This window comes from Temnothorax nylanderi, unplaced genomic scaffold (assembly GCF_030848795.1).
Source record: "Temnothorax nylanderi isolate EJ_2023f unplaced genomic scaffold, tnyl_v1.0 TNYL_tig0176_pilon, whole genome shotgun sequence".
Lineage (NCBI taxonomy): Eukaryota > Metazoa > Arthropoda > Insecta > Hymenoptera > Formicidae > Temnothorax > Temnothorax nylanderi.
Window position 1 is genome coordinate 240,642 of NW_027249238.1, and position 22,734 is coordinate 263,375.

The following is a 22,734-nucleotide window of genomic DNA, read 5'->3' on the forward strand; positions in this document are numbered from 1 at the left end:
CTCAATGTGGGCCTTGATCTCCTTGAAGTTCTCGTAACAATGTACGTTATGAAACAAGTTTTGTTTTCTGGGAGTAGCTGTTGTCAGCCCAACTTTCACTGCCCAATTGCCAATCTGAAAGACCAGATTTCTCTTCGAATATAGAGTAAAGAGATTCACGTGACAAGATATCTTCCGAGAGTGTGGCGATCGAACAAAAACTGACGATTATTGGTCGGATTTAAACTCAGATCTTCAGCTCATTAAATCACATTTCTCTGCGCCACGATCGCCACACGTATACATTTGTATCATTCAATTAGTTGATCAGCTGATCGGTCGATTAGTGTTAGAGATTAAAACAATTATATAAAAGAACAATAGAAAGCAGTTTTTTTTTTACTGCAAAACGTGAAAATTCCATTACTAATATTATTTTTTCTGTATCATATCATATCGTACAGTTGTATAGAATTTCAACGTAATTCTCAATTAAGATGAAAGCCATAATCATCCAGTTTCAGATGATATCTACGATAAAATACAAACATATCATGTTTATTTGCGTAATGCAATTTCATGAAAGTTCTCACTATGTTTAAGCTAAAAGTACGTCCTCAGATAAGATCCCTTTCCTTTGTGAAACACAACATGATACTTAATCATTTCAATTAATTAAACAGAAATAGATTACACGAATATATGTATAACTTTTTTTTATACAAACAACGATCAAATTATATTTTCTAGATAATAAAGTAAAGAAAATACAATCAATCTTTTTGCACGTAGCCAATTTATATTGCTTTTCGTTATCATGTTATTCAACTTAAATTTGTACAGCGTGCACATACAATCAATAGAATTTTCATGCGTACAGCTCAAAAAGTAATATTAAAGTTCTACATTTGTGCTTCACTTAATTAAAATCAAGGATAAAACATGTACAACAGAAATATCATAGATATTTTCAGAAATAATATTATAAAATGTCAAGACTGAGATGATCCTAGATTCTAATTATTTTTACTGCTGGTTAAACATGTTTTTCAGTAGCGGAAAAGTCAGGCAAGCTACAGTTAATAAGTAAAGTGTTGTAAAATATACACTAGGGGCGTGAAACACGTGTAATAAGTAAAAGTGTACGACCTACGCAGGCTGGCGGTGATGTATCCCTCTAGCACGCGAGATCGTGCTTATCAGCAATATTAGTTGCTCATCAGCTGTAGGGTTCAATAAAAATAACACACGGGACTAGTATCCCGTCCAGGTCACAATTTAGTCCTTACAGACAAGTCAGACAAGTGTAACGCGTTCTCTTTCCGCACTGTATGAAAATTCGGTCAGTCTCGCAATTAAACAGCGACTGTCAGTGTCTATTTCGGATAACTAAGATCTATTGTTTATACGATTTATCGTTTCAACGAAGAAATTGCATTCAACTGCACTAAATTTAAAAAAACACAATGTAAGCTTATTTATATAAAATATTAATCGTAACATTATTTAATATAAATATATACTTGTTAATCAAATAGATTAGTCCATCTAGGTTGACAGTGAATGGTTCAAGATGATGTGGAGTGTGAAAAATTTGAAGCAAGCGGTTATGCCTATTATATGGCTCAATTGTATATGTTGCATGGGTATATTTGAAATACCCATAAATCGTCCACGATATTATCTAAGTGCTTTCTACGTCATCTCAATGTCGGCGGGATATTTCGTTGTGATTTACAAAATAATTCACATTTTCCAAAAAATTCTCATTCGAGAATTTATGATATTTTATTTTGTCATAGCATTTAACATCTTAGCTGCCGTTTTGGCCATAATTCTATTCTGGTTGAAAACAGAGGTACGTAATAACATTTTGCGTAGAATTAGTGCAGAATTGGTAAACAAAAGTTGTAGAAAGATTACATTAATAAATTGCAAAAACATTAATATTTATCTAATTTTAAAATATATGTATAAAGTATGTATACAGAGAATTTTTTCTTTTCTCTTTTTTATATTTTTCTTGTGTATACAGAATTGTTAACTATATATATTTGCATAGGTATACATTTTTCTCTTTGACATCATGACGTGTCTTCGAATAAATATTATTAATCAAATTTACTAATCTATTAATACATTTTGATACTTGAAGAATATGAATAACATAATTAAGAGGAATAGTATAGCGGACAACACTTTAGAAGCATTGGGCATAAAATCGGAATATCAGAAAACCTTCCGCAATATTCTCTGTCTTACGGCTCTCTGGGTAGTAAGCATAATAACATTAATAATCATACATGTAGCATGGCTGTATCGCGACAATGATTACTGGGCTCTTCTTTATTGCACCATATGCATATGTTTTCCGATTGTTATAAATTCTGTAGTGGATCTCACCCTCGCGTCGTTTATCAGGCAAGTAATATTTTTGTTAAAAAAGTAAAAACAATAACAATATCTCGTGGAAATCTTGACCAAAGAACTGGAATTGTTACGATTTCTTTGATTTCTAAGATATTTGTCAATTAAAATATCTCTTTAAATTATTTGTAATGGACAAGTAAACATATAACATGTCTCTATTTACGCATTTGAGTACTGATTAAGATTGAAATGCGGCAGATGTGTTCAAGCAAAATTTCAGAAGACAAATACTCTAATCAACAATATAGTGCTTTGTGCAAATGAATCAAATGCCTTCAAGATTTATAATCGGCACGATAATACGTCTATTGCATTTGTCATGGCCAACTATAAAAACAACAAAGAGAAGATAATGCATCTCATTCAAACGCTAAGGTAAGATCAATAGTATATTGTATATAATTCTTGCTTCTATTATAAAATTTCCATTAATATGATATAACAACCAACATTAGAAAGATTCTATAATTATAATTAATATATAATCGTGTATTTAAAAGATTTCAATATTACTTTAATAATCACTACTAATTAATATTTTTCTATCAAAGACATTTACATTTGGAAATTACGAGAATAGGACGGAAAATTAATGATGCTTATTGTCTGCAACTTCCGCTCGAATTGGCAGTCCACTTTACGATAGTAACATCGACTACTTACTGTGTATATGGTGCATTTTCTGGCCAGTTAAGCGTGACAGTCAACAAGGAACAGATTATTGCCATGGCAACAGCGGCATGCATTTATTCATTTAAAATTATGTTAATAAATTGGCTTTGTACGAATGTATCAACCGAGGTATAAAACATTATTTTCTGGTAATAAAAATAATATACATATGCAATTATACGTAATATTTAAAAATAAGTTATTTACAGTTAAACATAACAAGTTTAAATTAGAAATATTACAAAATTTAGTTATCCCTGGTGAAAATAGTTCTTATATTTTCTAAGAAATTTTCTAAAAATTTCTTATTTTTTAGATTTATAAAAAATTCTGACAAAATATGTAAAGTTTCTCTGAAATATTTTCAGGAATAATTAGATAGGAATTTTCGGAATATTTCAGTATTTGTATGAAAATTTCTGATAAATTGCGCGGATTTTCTTATATTTATATTTAGAGTTTTACAAAGATGTATTGGCAAGAAAAATTTGAAATATTCCATTATTATTTTGTCTAAGCTTTCTGAAAAACATTTTTATTTGTTTAAAAATTTGGAAAATTCTGTGACAGTTTTTCAGCAGGGATTGTATATAAATTGTATATACTCATGAATGTCTTTTAGTATTTATATGTGTGGATATAACAATTTTCATTTTTTATATATGAATATACGACATGCCTTGCACATATATTGTGCGATTTAATCCTAATTTTATGTCAACGCATTATATGCATTAATGTTTATTTCAGGCATGTAAAACTGGCGAAATTATACAATCTTTTGAAGGGTCTTTTATCGATGATGATATGAGAGAAGAGGTAAATCTATTCATGTATTATTGATAATTATATCAATCTGCAAAATTAGATCCCTTCCTGCGTAACATAAAACATTAATTTTTATTTATATACGGCGATTAATTTATTTAAGATATAAATTGCAATACTTTGTCTATAAATTCAACGTATTGTTTATGTATATAACATGAATAATGCATATATTTAAGTATGTGTTTGCGTATATAATAAGAAATGCAAATGTATTCGCAGATCCATCAATTTACACAGCAGCTAGTGCTTAATTCATTAAATTTTACCGCTGCTGGTTTTTTTTCAATTAATAATTGTCTTACTGGCAAGGTATGTTATTTACTTATTTGTTTAACTTAATTATTTAAATAAGATTATGTTATTTATTTATTCTCAATAATAATGTTTTTAATTGTTAGGGGAGAGTGAGGTAACTGCGAATACACGGAATAAACACGAATGATTACTATTGTAGTATATTAGAGTAATGATATTCTCCCATTTCTCGCACCCAGCAATATAGTCCGATATACGCTCAGTGGTACGAATACGAGAAGTGGAAGAATATCACAATGTATTCTAATATACTCTACAATAGTATTCGCGTTTATTCCGTGTTCGCAGTTACTCCACTCTCCCCTATATATGTTAAAAAAATTAAAGTGTATAGCTATCCCAGACAGCACCATGTCCAAAATCGAGACATAAGATGTCTTTTCGATGTCTTTTAGCCATCTTTTAGTAAGACGTCTAAAAGATGTCTAAAAGACGCTTATGTCGCTTTTGGACAAATGTACTGTATGGGATATTATTTAATATAATCGCAAGATTTTTTAGAATGAAAATATCAAAGATATCGTATATACATATAGTGTATTTTTTTCAGTTCTTTGCCACGGTCACGACGTATGTTGTTATTCTAATACAAATAAATACATCCATATAACATAAGATGACATGTAAGATGAAAATTCAAACATATTATAGATAAACAATCTTTTATTAATACTGCTATTCCAAGAAATGGGAGTTTACGAAGAAGTTTAATAAGAGCTCACTTATAAATTACTATTCTTTATAAATGTCATGTATTTTATAAAGATTTAAAATTTTCCAAATGTATTAGAGTGTTTAGACATTAATTTAATTAAAACATTTTTTAACGTTATACAAACTTAATTAGTAAAATTTTGTTAAATTTATTTCTCCAATAATTTTACTCTCTCCTATAATGCTAAAAGTTTGAATAAATCAAATTGCAATAGTATATATATAGATACAGGTAAGCGGTACAATAATATATTAGCGAATAATATAATATTTATTTCCAAGTAATGTAAATTATTAATTAGATAAAAAATCAACATAAAGAATCAACTTTTTATAAATAAGTTGGAGAGAAAATTTGTTTATAAATATATATATTACACATACATATATACACATCACACACATTATACATACGTTATACATTACACATATGTACGTTATGTGTTACAATACAGTAATAATAATACAGTAATAACAATACAGTAATAAAAATTACTAATACTTTGTAGAAATATTTATTCTTCTAACCACGTATATGTATGCTTAGTGATTTAACGACATTATAATGAATTGATCTAATCAAATATTATCCCATCATCGTGATGAATGTGCCTTCTGCATATTACGTGACTTTCAACTTAGGATTCCATAGTTAGCATATGTAGTTGCAACAGTTGCGATGGTTGAAACTATAGAGAAAGCTCTAAGTCTTCTCTATTTAGGCCCAGTTTCACAAACGTCGGTTTTAACTTTTAATCTTAGATTTACTCATTCTTCGTCTCTTTCTAAGGGGGACGTTAGAAAGAGACAAAAAATGAGTTAACCTAAAGGGGACGTTAGAGACAAAAAGTGAGTTAACCTAAGGTTAAAAGTTAACCGATATTTGTAGAACTGGGTCTTAGTCACTTTTATCCTTGATTTCGGAATTTTCAGATATCCTCTCAATTATTGGAGATTTCGCTTGAGTGCCTTTTATATATTAATTGTGTTTTATATATTAATTGTGAGATTATAATTTGTTTATATTTCATACTTTAATATTTATTGAAAACTATCAGAAATTTTATTTTTTCGTGTACAGGATATTCCAAAATCTACGAACATGCATATGATGAACTATTTAACGGGTGAGCAATCATATTACATTGTCTAGATAATAAAGTAAAGAAATACAATCAATCTTTTCGCACGTAGTAAATTTGTATTACTTTTCATTATCATATGTTATTCAATGTATATTCGTACAGTATATACGTACAATCAATAGAATTTCCATGAGTACAGCTCAGAAAGTAATATTAAAGTTCTGTATTTGTACTTCACTTAATTTACAATCAAGGACAAAAGATGTCAATCATAGATTTTATCAGAAATAATATTTTAAAGTGCCGAGACAGAGATGATGCTAGATTACAGTTATTTATTTAACGCTAGTTAAACGTACCTCTCAGTATTGGAAAAGTCAGGTAAGCTATAGTTGAAATAATAATTGAAAATGTTTTACAATATACACTACCGGCGTGAAAAAACGTGTAATAAGTGAAATTGCACCGACCTGCGCAGGCTGACAACGATGCATTATACCATCACGCGAGATCGCTTATCAGCTGTTAGTTGCTCGCCAGCTGTAGCACAGGCTGTAGGGTTCATTAAAAATAATACGTAGAACTAATATTCAGTTCAAGTCAAATTTAGTCCTTACAGACACGTGTAACACGTTTTCTTTCCGCACTTTTCGATAATTTGGTCACACTTGCAATTAAAAAACGACTCTCAGTGCCTATTTCAATTATTTGAGACTTATTCTTTATACGATTTATCATTTTAACGAATAAACCGCATTCAACTGCACATAAAATAAAAAAAACATATATAACGTAAGCTTATTTATAAAATATTAATCATAGCATTATTTAATATAAATACATATTTCTTAATCAAATAGATTAGTCCATCTAGGTTGACAGTGAATGGTTTAAGATGATGTCGGGTGTGAAAAATTTGAAGCAAGCAGTTATGCCTATTATATGGCTCAATTGTATATTTTGCATGGGTATATTTGAAATACCCATAAATCGTCCACGATATTATCTAAGTGCTTTATACGTCATTTCAATGTTGACGGGATATTTCATTATGCTTTACAAAGAATTTTATATTTTCCAAGAATTAATTCAAGAATTTATATTATTTTATTTTGTCGTGGGAGTTAACGTCTTAGTTGCTGTCTTGGCTATAATTTTATTCTGGTGGAAATCAGAGGTACGTAATAACATATCACGTAAAATTAATGCAGAAATAACAAACAAAAGTTATGGAAAAACTACATTAATGAATTATATAAATAATATTAATATTTAATTTCATGAATAGTTAATTTCAAAATATGGATAAAGTATGCATATATACAGAGAATTTTTTTTCTTTTTTTACATTTTTCTTGTATACAGAATTATTAACTTTATATTTGCATGGGTATAGATTTTTTTCTTTGACATCACACGTGTCTTTGAATAAATATTAAACAAATGTACTAATCTATTAATATATTTCGATACTTGAAGAATATGAATAACATAATTAAGAGGAATAGTATAGCGGACAACACTTTAGAAGCACTGGGCATAAAATCAGAGTATCAGAAGACCTTCACCAATATTCTCTGTCTTATGGCTATCTGGATAGCAGGCATGATATCAATATTCATCACATATGGAATATGGGCGTATCGCGATATTGGATACTGGGCTCTCCTTTGTAACGAAATATGCCTGTGTTTTCCGATTGTTATAAACTCTGTAGTGGATCTCACCTTCGTCTCGTTTATCAGGCAAGTAACATTTTTGTTAAAGAAGTAAACAATAATAACAACATCTCGTGAAAAGCTTGACCAAAGGACTAGAATTGTTAAGATTTCTTTGATTTCTAAGATATTTGTCTAAGATATTTTAAAGAGATATTAGAATAATATCTCTTTAAAATATTTTTAATGGACAAACATATAACATGTCTCTATAATTTACGTACTGAGTATTCATTAAGATTGAAATGTGGCAGATGTGTTCAAGTAAAATTTCAGAAGACAAATACTCTAATCAACAATATAGTGCAATATAGTGCAAATGAATCAAATGTCTTCAAGATTCATAATCGACACGATGATACGTCTATTGCATTTGTCATGGCAAACTATGAAAACAACAAAGACAAGCTAATGCATCTCATTCAAACGCTAAGGTAAGATCAATAATAATTCTTGCTTCTATCATAATATGTTTCCATTAATATGATATAACAAATATAAATATCAAAAAGATCTTATAATTATGATTAATATATAATTGTTTAAATAATAGCTGTTTTTTATCTTACGTATTCTTTTATAATATCTAATATAATATATACATATAATTATTCTTGTTAAAAATTAAGCTTATTTTATATTTCTTTCTTTCTCACCCACCCTCTCACTCAAACACATAATATGTCCCGGATTTTGTAATTCGTTCAAATAATCGTGTGTTTAAAAGATTTTAATATTACTGAAATGTATAATTACTAACTAATTGATATTTTTCTATCAAAGACATTTACATTTGGAAATTACAAGAATAGGACGACAAATTAATCATGCTTACTGTCTGCAACTACTGCTTGAATTGGCAGTCCATTTTACGATAGTGACAACGAATATTTACTGTGTATATTGTGCATTCTTTGGCCAGTTACGCGTGATAGTCAACAACGAAAGGATTATTGCCATGATAGTGATGGCATGCATTTATTCATTTAAAATTACATTAGTAAATTGGCTTTGTACAAGTGTGTCAACGGAGGTACAAAAATTATTTTTTGTAATAAGAATAATGTATACAATTATATGCAATATTTAAAACTGAGTTATTTACAGTTAAACATATCAAGTTTATGTTAAGAATGTTACATAATTTATTTATTGTATATAAATTGCATATAGGTACTCAAAATGTCTTTTAAAATATACTTATACATATATATGCATAATAATTTTAATTCTTCATATATGAATACGTGTTGTGCACCGCACATATATTGTGCGATTTAATCCTAATTTTATGCCAACGCATTATATGCATTAATGTTTATTTCAGGCATGTAAAACTGGCGAAATTATACAATCTTTTGAAGGGTCTTCTATCGATGATGATATGAGAGAAGAGGTAAATCTATTCAATGTATTATTGATAATTTATCAATCAAATTAGATCTCTTTTTGCATAGCACAAAACTTTATAAATAATATTTATACGGCGATTAATTTATTTAAGATATAAATTGCAAATTGGAAATATATATACATATATATCTATAAATTTATATTATGTATTGTTTATGTACATAATAAGAAAGAAAATGTGTTCGCAGATTCATCAATTTGCACAGCAACTAGTGCTTAATCCATTAAATTTTACCGCTGCTGATTTCTTTTCAATTAATAATCGTCTTACTGGCAAGGTATGTTACTTACTATTTGTTTAACTTAAGTATTTAAATGAAATTATGTTATTTACTTATTCTCAATAATAATGTTTTTAATTGTCATATGTTAAAAAAATTGAAATGTATAGCTACATTGTTTAATTGTGAGATTTCTAAGAATGAAAATAACAAGATATCGTATATATATATATAGTGTATTTTTTTCAGTTTCTTGCCACAGTCACGACGTATGTTGTTATTCTAATACAAATGAACACATCCGTATAACATAATGACATGTAAGATGAGAATTCAAATATATTATATAGATAAACAATTTTCTATTAATCTATAGAATATATATGTAACGTTTGAACAGTGTGGGCAGCAATATTTGGGCATGCATTATCATGCAACAACAACCAACATGTGCAAGAAACGGTGCATACATGGCTGAAAGAAATAAAAAACATTTTTTAAAGGGTATATGTAAGCTTGTGGAACGTTGGAACAAGTGCACTGAAAAGCAGAGGACTATGAAAATGATGTACCTAATTATATGTTCTCTACTGTTGTTCTAATAAATTATTGAAATAGAGTGCGGATAATTATTGACTCTCCCTCATATATACATTACACATACACTATATATATATATATCTATATATATTACACATACGTACGTTATATATATTACAAAAAGTATAAAAATTACTAATACTTTGTAGAAATATTGATTCTCTCAACTATGTATATGTATGCTATCGTTTAATGATGAAATTTATAATGTCATTATAATGTCATTAATGCCTTCTGCATATTACGCGACTTTCAACTTGGGATTCAATAGTTAGCATATGAGTTGATCTAATCAAATATTATCTCATCATCGTGATGAATGTGCCTTCTGCATATTACGCGACTCTCAACTGGGGATTCAATAGTTAGCATATGAAGTTGCAACAGTTGCGATGGTTGATACCATTGAAAGAGCTTTAAGCCCTCTTTCCTCAGTCGCTTTTATCCTTGGTTTCGGAATTCTCAGATATCCTCTCAATTATTGGAAATTTTGCTTGAGTGTCTTTTATATATTAATTGTGTGGAGTCTCTACGGCTGTGCGTTTCATTTTATGTTATACGTCTTTACGCCACAACGTATATTTAATAGCTTTTTGTCTTTTTTCACGATAAATGTAAATATTCTTGTGACTATAATATCTGTAACCATCACCGTTCGCAAATACCAGGTATATCTTTCCTTTATAAATGTTACACCATTGCTTCAATATCTAAAGCGTAGCTGATAATATGCCTATAAGAGACGTTAATATTACCTGCCACTTTGAAGTTATCTTTATCTTTATTTATTTGAAAAAGTTAAATTTAATTAAAATTTTAACTAAAATCTGTTTGCATTTACGTAAAATAAACTCTTGTATCTCTTCAAAAAAAATTTTATTTTTTTAAAACATTGATTTCTAGAGAAATGTTATCTAGAGAAAATGTTAATTGAGAAATTTTGTATTCAATTTATTTTGCGTTAGACAATATAAAAAGTTTTAACTAGATTCTTATAAAAAATTATTGCTTTATTATCAAATGCATCATTGTTACACATGTGTTTCTTGTATATTTTGGCAAGAATGATATTCATGATTTATATATATTTTCTTGCCGATGTTATTATCAGAAAATCCACATGTGTATAAAGAAACTTGGTCTTGTGGATGATACATTGGAAGGACTTGGAACGCCCAAGGAATATCGTAGAATTAAAAAATCGATAATATGGGCGTTAAGTATATACCTTATAGTGATTCTTACAGTATCTACTACTGATTCTATTTGGAATGTAGAAAAGCACAACACTATAAAAGCCATGATTATTCCTCTCGTTCTGGGGTATCCTTTTCACGTCAACACTCTCGGAGATATAATGTTTGCATTTATTTTAAGGTTTGTAAAATGTATTATATGGTAGAAACTATACTGTTTTATTAAAACTACTTAATAATAAATGACTATTATTAAATGACTATTATTAAAATTTGGTAATATCTAGTTAATTAAAATCTATATAAATTTTTAAATTTTTTTAGTTAAAAGTATTATATTATAACAATACTATTTCTAGAAATAAATTAACCCTAGAAAGCATGTGTGGGGTAATACGTTACCCCACGCGAAATTCAAATTACGCCCCTGACTTAGGAAGGTTCGTTTTCATACCGAGACCCTAACCATAATTCAATTTAGTCTGTCTGTCTGGGGCAGTCAGATGACTACTATCGTCTTCCCTATTAAAGAGCAAAAAAAATTATCTATTACAAAGTTTTTTAACAACAAATAGAAACATTATACACGCGGTACAAGTTTGGGGTAATTTATTACCCCGCTTGGCCTTTCACGTATGAGAAAATTCATATATGCTTTCTAGGGTTAAATTATTTTATAAAGACGTCATTAAATGGATTATGCAAAATAAAAAATTCGTGATTATTAATTATGTATATAAATTTATAAAATTGTGAGTAAAAGAAAAAAAATGGACGAATCACTTGCTTTTTACTCCGTTACATGCATAAAAATATCTCGTTTAAGTATTTTTTAAACAAAAAAATTGCAGATATATCGGTACCAGATTGGATAAAATAAACAACTATATTGAACAACTGTCGGGGACTGAAGAGTATGGACTGAGATGCAAGTGGGAAAAGTCTTTTATCATTCGCCATGTTCAAAGCAACGAGAATCGCAAGCATGTGTTATGGACCGTAATGTAAATTGATAGATGCTAAAGTGACATAGAAATATTGAAGGAAATATTTTTTAAAAAACAAGAAAAGATTATTATGTTGACCAAACGTATAAGTATTGCCGTTTAGTATATTATAATCTTACACACGGCATTTATTTATGGCAATTTTGTTTAATTTTTTTTTATCTTTTATATATCTAGAATTATAATCAACAAAGCAGGTCGTTGATTTATTCCAAATCAGAATTTTAATATAATATAAGACAAATTCTTCACGCGCATGTAAAATATAGAATCTATATAAAAATTCCAATCTAATAAATGTATTATAATTTTATAATAGATATATTTGTTTATTAATATAATCGTAATATAACATCGTTCTAGGCATCTTCATTCGGAGCTTTGTCGAGTAGCTCGTAACATAAACGACTTATTCGCGACGCAATTGACGTTGCAGATGATATCTTATTTCGTTATTTTGATTGTATCATTTTATGTTCAATATCATATGATGTTGTGTCTAAAGCAAATATATGGGAGCGATTCAGCTAAATTGAAACTTGTACTTGCTAATGACATGTGGTGCATGATATTCTTAACAAAATTCATATCACTGAATCATATTTGCGAAAGTGTTAGTGCTAAGGTAAACTGATTTCTTTATATTATAAGGGAGAACTTTTCACAAGTAGAAGTTATGTTTGCGATATAATTTTCATATCCCTCTTTTTCTTTGTTTTTCTCTCTCTCTCTCCCCCCTTTGCCCCCTCTCCCCCTCCCCTCCCTCCCTCTGTAAGATAACGTTAGAACTTCTTTAGTAAAATAAAATAATAATAATTAATAAAAAAAAATATTGCAAAGATAAGTCTTTTCTCAGTTTCAGAATAAAAGATTAGGTAATTTTGCCCCTTCATAAAAGTTGCAACTTGTTCCATCATATAGATGTCTACTTGCGATTATTAAAAATCATACAATTATTATAAATGTAAAAATCATAAATAATGTAATTAACTTTATGTTATTTCAGGTGGAAAAGACTAAAGCCTTGACGCATAAATTAACAAATCTTATACGGTTTACAGAAACACGTAGAGAGGTAAAATAAATTTTCTAATTCTAAATAATTTCTAAGTAATCTTTAGATAAAATAATATTTTTAAGTAAAAATTATATTATAAAATACAGATTTACCAGTTTCTTTTGCAAATATCACTTCGGCCGATGGAGTTCTGCGGAATGGGCATGTTTTATTTCGGCTACAAATTCATTTATAAGGTTAATCTTTAATATATTTACTTAATGTAATAATAATTAGAAAAAAGTCAATAAATAAAAAAATTAAAATTGTGATATTTATATTTTATATATAATTGAATTTTCTTCTTTTAGTTCTTCATGTGGATACTTACTGTTATTATTTTTATATTGCAAATGGATACTTCTCCCATGTCTCGAATATTAATATCTGATAGGATTAATGTAACATGTTTCGATAGAGATGTATAGAAAAAAATATACATATACTTATAATAACTTCCGTATTATTTTTCTAGCTTATTATTTAAGAAGTTAATTAACGCAGAAATTAATTGTTTGTACAATTGCTGTAAATATTTATTTATTTAGTTTATCAATTTACATTAAATATTATTATTTATTTTAAGTAATTCTATGTATGTATATTATCAATTGATTGTATGATTGATATACATACGTATATTTTAAAATTTTAAATAAAAGCTCTTTTAATATTTATAAATAATATTCTCTTTGATTGATCATGAAAAGATCGATTTTTATTTTAAAAATTAATCTGTCAATTATAAATACCTATACATGAAAGCTTATAAATCGACTATCTATTATCTATTCAATGAAAAATATTAACATGTTTGCTTAATTCGCATTTATTATATAAAATTAATATCAAAACAATCATTTTAATTGATGTAAGTTGTTTGTGAGTCCTAAAAGTCCGGAGTCACGTTATCAATTCCAGTTATCAATGGTAATAATGTCTAATAATAATAATGGCATTGATCGATTATGTCATTATATACGTTTATAAAAAAATTATATAATTCATGATATTAATACATTAATCGATTATTGTATTACTCTCCTATCATCTTGATAAGTAAATTACGCATTACGCAGCGACTAAATGAGGCTTGTGTTAGCTTCGAACTGATACACGACATCAGTTTACGGATAGAAGAACAACGATAATAGTGATAATTATGGTGACTAGCATAGAACAGGCTATACGTCCATTGATCTTGACTTCGTGCCTGATTGGTTTAGGAATTTTCTCTTCAAAAAAACTTTATTTAAGTGTTTTCTACAATTTAACAGTATGGGTTACTTATGGTTGTCTTTTTTATTATATCGTGACCGCGCTTAAGGTAGAAACATATTATCTGTCAACCTATGCTATAATCGATATGCAGATTGGCATTCTTACCAGTATTACATCTGTCATCGTAAATATATATTTAAACAAGGTATATACATACGTATTCAATAGTCATATTAAAACAAAAATATTATATTTTAAGTAATTTCTTTATAACGAAGTTATATGTTATAGAAAAAAAGACGTATTGAATTATTGCCTAATGTCATGTTCAGGAATTTCAGACTTTTATGAAAAGGCTTGCTGCTGTAGATAATACTTTAGAAGAACTAGGTACACCAAAGTTGTATCACAAGTTGCACATGCATGCAAAAGGGCTGTTAATTGGATGGTTAATATGTAGTAATATAGCAAATATGTGTGACATGATATGGTGGTTATATGAAACAAAAGATTGTCGATATTTGCTTCTACCCTACATCGCAAATTATTATTACCACGTCAACATGTTTGTGGATTTAGTATTTCTGAATATTCTATGGTTTGTATATTACTCAAAATAATTAAATATAGTCCGCAATTTTTATATTTATAAAAATAATTAGTATACTTAATTTGTACATATTCTACAAAAAAATAGCAGTTATTTCTTTACACAATTTTTATATATTTTTTATATAAAAGTAACAGAGAGAGAGAGAGAGAGAGAGAGAGAGAGAGAGAGAGAGAGAGAGAGAGAGAGAGAGAGAGAGAGAGAGAGAGAGAGAGAGAGAGAGAGAGAGAGAGAGAGAGAGAGAGAGAGAGAGAGAGAGATAGATAGATAGATATAATTTATTATGCCCAAGCAAAGGCTAAAGGGCAAAAAAGTAATATAGCAGTTACAATAATATCGCAATTACAATAATATAGCAGTTACAAGATGCAGAGATACAATAAGATGTAAACAAAAGCGAAATATAGCGGTCAGAAGTTAGTATGATGTGCATGCTCTCTCTCATAAGGCAAGCAGTAGCAATCTCAATAATATACCATGTAAAAAAAAAAAACTAAGAACTAACGCAACTTAACTAATAATAAGTACAGTGAAAAAGAATAAGATAAGGAGCAGTATTACCAAAGAGAACTAAATAGTGTATATAAAACTAAGAACTAAGGCGCAGCGCAATTTATGAACTAATAATAAGGAATGAAAGCACTAGAAGTTCTATACCAGAAACAATGTTATCCAATTTCACGTGTAAGCAAGTCGATATGTCCACGAAAGGAATAAGCGTTGAGAGAGAGAGAGAGAGAGAGAGAGAGAGAGAGAGAGAGAGAGAGAGAGAGAGAGAGAGAGAGAGAGAGAGAGAGAGAGAGAGAGAGAGAGAGAGAGAGAGAGAGAGAGAGAGAGAGAGAGAGAGAGAGAGAGAGAGAGAGAGAGAGAGAGAGAGAGAGAGAGAGAGAGAGAGAGAGAGAGAGAAGGAAAGAGAAATATATCACATATAAGTACATAAGTCAGACTAAAACTTGCTCTAAATTATTCCTGTAGATATAAATAAAACAAGTTATAGGAAATTTTAGAGATCTCTTAGTAATTATACACATATGTGTTTAATTATTTATTACTTATTGTCTTAACTTATTCTTCATAAATTTTGCAATTAAAATCGTTTTTCAATACTCAGGTACATCGGCACCAGGTTTGACAATATAAACGAACATTTAGAATGTCTGTTGGTGAAAGAGGAAAATGAATTGAAATGTTCACAAAGAAAAGCCATATCAATCACGCGTCGATATAACACGTGTACTCACAATTACAAGCGCGTGCTGTGGACTTTAATGTAAATCAGAACACGAATATGCTTGGGTAGATCATGAATTTGGGTCTGATCTAATATTAAAAGTAGTACATTCGGGATTTGATAGCAATTCAATTTATTCAAAAATTATTTCTTTTTCTGTTAATATATTTTTTATTGTGTAACTCATTAACAAACATTATTTCTTAATAGGCATCTCCATTTGGAATTGTATCAAATCGTTCGCCAATTAAACGTAATGTTTGGAATACAAATAACTATGGAATTTGGAGCCTATATGATATTAATGATAAGACTATGTCACTACATTTACTTACATATAAAAACAGAAGGTCGTTTCATAGTTACATCATCACTCAATTGGTTGAGCTTATGTTACTGGATATTCTTACATGTGGCTAAGATCTTTTTCTTTAATTATATCTGCGAAACTGTTAGTGCTAAGGTAAATTTTCTATAATACATATTCTATACACAAACAAAGTTTGGAAAATTTTTGAACAGACCAAATATATACATGTATATATTTATTAATAGTAAATAATTAATCTTAGTCTAATAAAATAAAAGGAGTAATTCATCAATTGACAGACCTTCACCAATATACTGATATTCATGACGAGGTAAAACAAATTTTTCAGTAAAAAGAAGTAACTCGAGTACGTAGTTTAAATTTTGATAACAATTTTGTATTATTGTATATTATATATAGATATGTATATATTGATTTATATAGTTATGTATATTATTATATAGATACATCAGTTCACATTACAAATAATATATCATCCGTTGAAGTTAACAGGACTGGGTCTTTTCCATTTTGGCAATAGCTTTCTACGAAAAGTAAGTTCCTATTTACTTTTTTATATTTTATATGTTTTTACATTAAATTATATAATTAATACGCCACCTTTTTTTTTATCAAATTTATATTATATCTTTATTGTTATATGCTAACATATGACAAAAACGAAAATTAGTATACAAAATGCTAATCTAAAATATCTTTCATCTCTTATTAAAACCTTTGGTCCTTACGGAAATTTAATTTGCATATTTTCTTTCAGTTTGTCATGACAATTGCAACATTTATTATTATTATAATGCAGATGTCTCCTATATCATTTAAAGATGCAATATTTTGAACAATTAAATAAGGATCGTCGTTTATAAAATATATTTTGTTGTGATTAATAAACATCTCTACGTTATTATGTAATAAAAATCTTTATATGTTACAAATTTCTCTCTCTCTCCCTCTCTCTCTCTCTCTCTCTCTCTCTCTTTTCCTTTCAAAATTATATCATTTCTCTGAATCGTATCCTTATATTTTTATATGTCAACTTAATGTTTTGTGTGTGTGTGTGTGTGTGTGTACGCGCGCACGCGTGTGTATGGAACTTAAAAGAACGGGATTTATCATTTATGTCTTATTCAATATTTTATTTTATTGTATTAAGGTTATTTAATAATCTTAATATAGCAAATTTTTTACGTAAATATTATTTAATATAATATTGTTAGATACACATACAATAGCAGTATACATAATAAGTAAAAAGACAATACATGAAAAATACAGTAAAAATAATATTAAATATATGTTTACTTCGCATGGAGGAACGCATAAGAAATTAATCAGCGTCAATGTTTCAATAATTTTGTAGCACACATTTAGTGACGAGTCATCTTTTTCATTCATTAAAGCGGATCGAACTTCTTTATCGAACATATTTGCGTAAGTGCTTCAATGAGCATATATCGCGATTATGATAAAAACAGTATTATTACGTAATAATATAATTGCCAATAAGTGACATGACAAATTTAACAATAATGAGTTTAACACTCAGTGTTAATTCGCGGTTGTGACGATCATGACTACTACGGTCCAACAAGCCTTTCGACCTCTTTTTATTACGTGCTTTATTATCGGTTTATGTGTCTATCCATTAAATAGTCCAAAATCTCGGGTTGTATATTTAAGCGTTCTATATTCCGCGATAGTGTGGTTTGTTTATGGCTATCTTTTGTACTGCATGATGAGCTCTCTTTCATTAGAAGCATTATTTCCCTATACCATTACGTTAATCCTTTTGGAAGTCTACATCATTGCGACAATTACATCTGTGATTTTTAATATATATTATAACAAGGTATAATTAATGTGTTTAATTTTTTTACTAATTATATTTTTATATTTACATTAATTATATTATATTGTAATGTTAAAGTAATTATGCATGCCTGATATTTTTACATTAACTGCCAATATAACACTTCTTCTCCTTGACATTAGAATGGTTTTATTGAGCAATAGTTTTTAAGTAATCTATAAACGTACATGTATAAACGTATTTTATCACAGAAATATAATATATACTATTATAATTTATATTATTTATCAATATTATTTTAGAGAATTCAAATGTGTATGGAGAGACTTACTACAGTGGATGATACTTTGAAAGAATTAGGTAGTCCAAAAATATATCGAAAAATGTACATGTTGTCAAAACAAATAGCAATTGGGTGGACTGTGTTCATCTTTGCTCTGAATTTTGGCGACACCATGTCATGGCTGTTACCGCTAAGAGAAAAAACTACTTTATGGAGATTTATTATACCTCATATGTATAATTATTGTATTCATACTGGTGCACTTGTAGATTTAGTGTTTATCACTTTCTTATGGTTTGTACTTGTTTGTTTATCAAATTAACGCAACTAATTATATATTCAAAACATTTTCCATTTTTAAAGATAACATACATTTTAAATAATTTCTAAAATAATTAATAAAATGCAATCATCACAGGAATGACAATTTTCAGCATTTGTAAAATGATTAAAAAAATTAATTTCTAATTAATTTAAAAGTATTTAAAAATCAATTCTAAAAAGTGATATATAAGATATATATATATATATATACACTGTTGGAAAATTTGTGTTAAATATAACATAAATCACATGTCCAAAACGGTCCACTCAAATTTTTGTGTTAATTTAACATAATATAGATGTGTTAAGTGGTAACACTGATATTATGTTAAAATATTTCAACAGAAAGGAAATGTAATTCTGATCGTAATTTGAAGTTAATTATGTGTACAATTAACATAACTTTTATGTTGAAGTTGAGATTGTAAGATAAAATCAACACTCTATTTCTGTAAATTTTTATTCCTACTTCTTTTATAGAGTAAAATCAACATTCTTTTTCTGTAAATTTTAACACATTTAATAAATACGTTCAAATTGTGTTACTTTAACATATTTTTTAAGTTATTTTAATTATTTTACGTTTTGAATTTGTAAAATTCAATTAACATAGCAGGCATATGTTAAATCTACACACGTATGTGTTGATTATTTTACACAAAAATTTTAACAAGGACTTTTTTTAACACACAGGACCTCTGTTTTCAACAGTGTATATATATATATACTATTTTGTAAATTTTAATATATATCTATTATAATTTCATAAATAAAGAATTATATATACAAGTTTTAAAAACTCATTATCCAAAAATGGTCACTAGATCTGTCATAGATGCTACAATTCAAAATATTATTTGATGAAATAATATTTATGAGACAGGTACATCGGCACGAGGTTTGATGAAGTAAAAAAGCATATGCAAAATCTATTGGTAAGGAAAGAGCATTGGTTAAGGAATACGTGGAAGAAACCTACAATAACTGTTCATCAATGTACCTTAAGTACTGATAATTTCAAGCGAGTGTTGTGGAGCTCAATGTAATTCAGTACATATGCATATATTTTTGTAGAATATTATTTTAATAGTATAACAAGAAGCAATTAATGATAATTTATAAAAACAATTCCTTTTCATCATTTTTATGTTTGTCAGTAATAAAAATTTGATTTGTCGACAGACATCTTCATTTAGAAATATGTCGCATTGCACGCGAATGGAATCTGGTGTTTGGAATTCAGATGGCTGCCGAAACAGCATCTTATCCATTATTTGGGACATCAATGTGCTTCTACATATACAAATTGCTAACTCATAAACAGCGAAATCTAATACCAGTGAGCGTATGGTTTCGAGTAATTTCCTGGACGTTTATGTTTGTAGGAAAAGTGTATATTATAAATTACATTTGTGAAAATGTCAGTGTTAAGGTAAAAAAAATGTACAATGCATTTTTAATAAGAGAGAATATACATATATTCAATATAAATCAATTATAAATTTTAGGCTAACAAAATTGACAAAATAATCAATGAATTGACTCTTCCATGTGCTGACGTTTTGAAAGAGGTAAAAAATATTTTAATAGCAAAAAGTAAATAAAGCAAATTATGTTAAATGACTATTCATGTACAGATTTATCAGTTCAATTTGCAAACAATGCATCATCCTTTGGAGTTCACTGGAATGGGTTTCTTCTCCTTTGGCAACAAATTTTTCATAAAGGTTTATTTTTCATCTATTTTTACTGTTACTTTATTTTTACGTGTTGTATTTTACATTAGAAGAATTCATAAAAATGCTTCGAAGCTTATCATTAAAGTTGTTATTAAAGTTAAGTTACTACTTTTTTTCTTACATACATTATATTATTTATCGTACATTTATCTTACATCATATTTAAATATAATGCTATCTTTACAAATAATAAGAATTAATTGAAAATTTATACATTTTTTCTTAGTTCTGCGTAGCGATTACAACGTTTTTGATCATCGTGATACAAATGTCGAACGCCTGAAGATTCATCTTAAAAACGAATAATCCACCCTGCACTTCATATTAAGTTTTAGTATCCCAAAAGCTCATCAAAATAATTATTTGTAATTACATCGATTACATGCATGTATATCGCTTGTCAATGTAGTAATAATTTTTAAAAAACAATTAATGATTCTATCAACTAGTAGTTTTCTTCTTTTTGTTGTACATACAGATTAATCACGTAATAATATCTTTGAATGATAAACTGAAAAACGGGAAACATTTTCATTGCGCTTGAAATATTAATAATTAAAAGGCAAAACACATTCTTTATATATAATTTGTATATAACTAAGTAATAAATAATATTAAAAATTAATTAAATCAATTATTACCGATTTATACATTTTTAATATGTTTTAATACACTTTAATACACATGAAAATTCTTTCCACAATCTTGAACATTACACGGAAAGAATCGTTTTGCTGAAGTATCTAAAAATTTAGCTAGATGCAGATCTAAAAATAAATTTGTTGCATTATCTTAAAATAATTATGTAGAACATTCAAATTGATTGCTAAAATGTCAAAATTTTTTATCTTGTTTTTATAAAATTTATATCATATCTTTATATTAAATTGTAACATATGACAAAAATGTAAATTAGTATGCACAAAATGCTAATCTAAAATGTCTCTTATCTCTTATTAAAATCTTTGTTCCGTACGGAAATTTAAATTGCATATCGCTCAATTTGGTGTAACAATAACATAACTTAAAAATCGCCCTTTTTAAGTTATTTGTACAGGGAAAAAGGTTGTTACATGTACTATTTACAGTTAAATCGACGATGCTTAAGCTTCACAAACTCACCCGAGGGAACAGTTGTGTTGCTATTGTGCCATATCGTTTAGTGAATTATGTGGGGTGCAATACTGTCTTATCTCAGACAATCTCAGTTGCCGTTGTAGTGAGAACATCGTAAAAGTTGCAAAAAGAGTTACTTGCTAATACGGTTCTAAAATTCTCATTGAAAGTTATAACAAGTTTGGACTTTAAATCGTTAAAAATCACAATTTTTGAGTTATGTCATTGTTGCAGCAAACGAGCGCGATATTTTCTTTCAGCTTGTCATGACAGTTGCAACATTTATTATCATTATAAAGCAAATGTCTTCTATACCACAAGATGCATATTTTTAACAATTAAACAAAAATTGTCGTTTATAAAATATATTTTGTTGTGATTAATAAACATCTCTACGTTATTATGTAATAAAAATCTTTATATGTTACAAATTTCTCTCTTTCTCCCTCTCTCCCTCTCTCTCTCTCTCTCTCTCTCTCTCTCTCTCTCTCTTTCTCTCTTTCTCTCTCTCTCTTTTCCTTTCCAAATTATATCATTTCTCTGAATCGTATCCTTATATTTTTATATGTCAACTTAATGTTTTGTATGTGTGTGTGTGTGTGTGTACGCGCACACGCGTATGTATGGGACTTAAAGATGGTATTCATCATTTATATCTTATTCAATATTTTATTGTATTAAGGTTTTTTATAATTTAATGTAGTAAATTTTTTACGTTAGTATTAAATATAATATTGTTTTATATACATACAATATTAGTATAGTTAAAAAAATAAATAAACAATACAATAAAAATAATATTAAATATATTTACTTCGCATGGAGAAACACATA

At 28.0% G+C, this 22,734-nt stretch overlaps 4 protein-coding genes and 1 long non-coding RNA gene across 8 annotated transcripts; all 5 read left to right on the top strand.

Annotated features, from left to right (window-relative positions):
• The first annotated feature begins 893 nt into the window (after window positions 1–893).
• LOC139778262 (uncharacterized) lies at window positions 894–5,070 on the top strand. Of its 4 annotated transcripts, XM_071716133.1 has the most exons (8): window positions 894–1,447; window positions 1,523–1,837; window positions 2,135–2,400; window positions 2,608–2,784; window positions 2,961–3,210; window positions 3,832–3,900; window positions 4,132–4,221; window positions 4,778–5,070. In XM_071716133.1, the coding sequence occupies exons 2-8, from the start codon at window positions 1,553–1,555 to the stop codon at window positions 4,835–4,837; spliced, it is 1,197 nt and encodes a 398-aa protein (XP_071572234.1). In that variant the 5' UTR covers window positions 894–1,447; window positions 1,523–1,552; the 3' UTR covers window positions 4,838–5,070. The 4 variants fall into 4 exon arrangements, 2 of the variants coding, with proteins under 2 accessions (XP_071572234.1, XP_071572233.1); XM_071716132.1 differs by having other exon boundaries at window positions 894–1,837; XR_011719526.1 differs by having other exon boundaries at window positions 894–1,837; window positions 2,961–3,230; window positions 3,832–4,221; window positions 4,778–4,835.
• Window positions 5,071–6,195: 1,125 nt separating this feature from the next.
• On the top strand, window positions 6,196–9,997 carry LOC139778264 (uncharacterized). The gene is made up of 9 exons (XM_071716134.1): window positions 6,196–6,818; window positions 6,892–7,203; window positions 7,506–7,771; window positions 7,999–8,178; window positions 8,528–8,777; window positions 9,072–9,140; window positions 9,346–9,435; window positions 9,628–9,698; window positions 9,779–9,997. The coding sequence occupies exons 2-8, from the start codon at window positions 6,922–6,924 to the stop codon at window positions 9,685–9,687; spliced, it is 1,197 nt and encodes a 398-aa protein (XP_071572235.1). The 5' UTR covers window positions 6,196–6,818; window positions 6,892–6,921; the 3' UTR covers window positions 9,688–9,698; window positions 9,779–9,997.
• A 943-nt stretch (window positions 9,998–10,940) lies between these two features.
• On the top strand, window positions 10,941–13,761 carry LOC139778234 (uncharacterized). Its single transcript, XM_071716105.1, has 6 exons — window positions 10,941–11,355; window positions 12,026–12,178; window positions 12,545–12,806; window positions 13,188–13,256; window positions 13,346–13,435; window positions 13,550–13,761. Exons 1-6 carry the CDS (start codon window positions 11,099–11,101, stop codon window positions 13,664–13,666), a joined length of 948 nt encoding a protein of 315 aa, XP_071572206.1. The 5' UTR covers window positions 10,941–11,098; the 3' UTR covers window positions 13,667–13,761.
• Window positions 13,762–14,066: 305 nt separating this feature from the next.
• Window positions 14,067–16,971, top strand: LOC139778235 (uncharacterized). Its single transcript, XR_011719520.1, has 3 exons — window positions 14,067–14,664; window positions 14,792–15,057; window positions 16,181–16,971. It is a non-coding gene; the product is annotated as an uncharacterized lncRNA (long non-coding RNA).
• Window positions 16,972–17,956: 985 nt separating this feature from the next.
• On the top strand, window positions 17,957–21,408 carry LOC139778239 (putative gustatory receptor 28b). Its single transcript, XM_071716109.1, has 7 exons — window positions 17,957–18,477; window positions 18,741–19,015; window positions 19,929–20,087; window positions 20,228–20,477; window positions 20,554–20,616; window positions 20,683–20,772; window positions 21,011–21,408. Exons 1-7 carry the CDS (start codon window positions 18,199–18,201, stop codon window positions 21,065–21,067), a joined length of 1,173 nt encoding a protein of 390 aa, XP_071572210.1. The 5' UTR covers window positions 17,957–18,198; the 3' UTR covers window positions 21,068–21,408.
• Window positions 21,409–22,734: the final 1,326 nt, after the last annotated feature.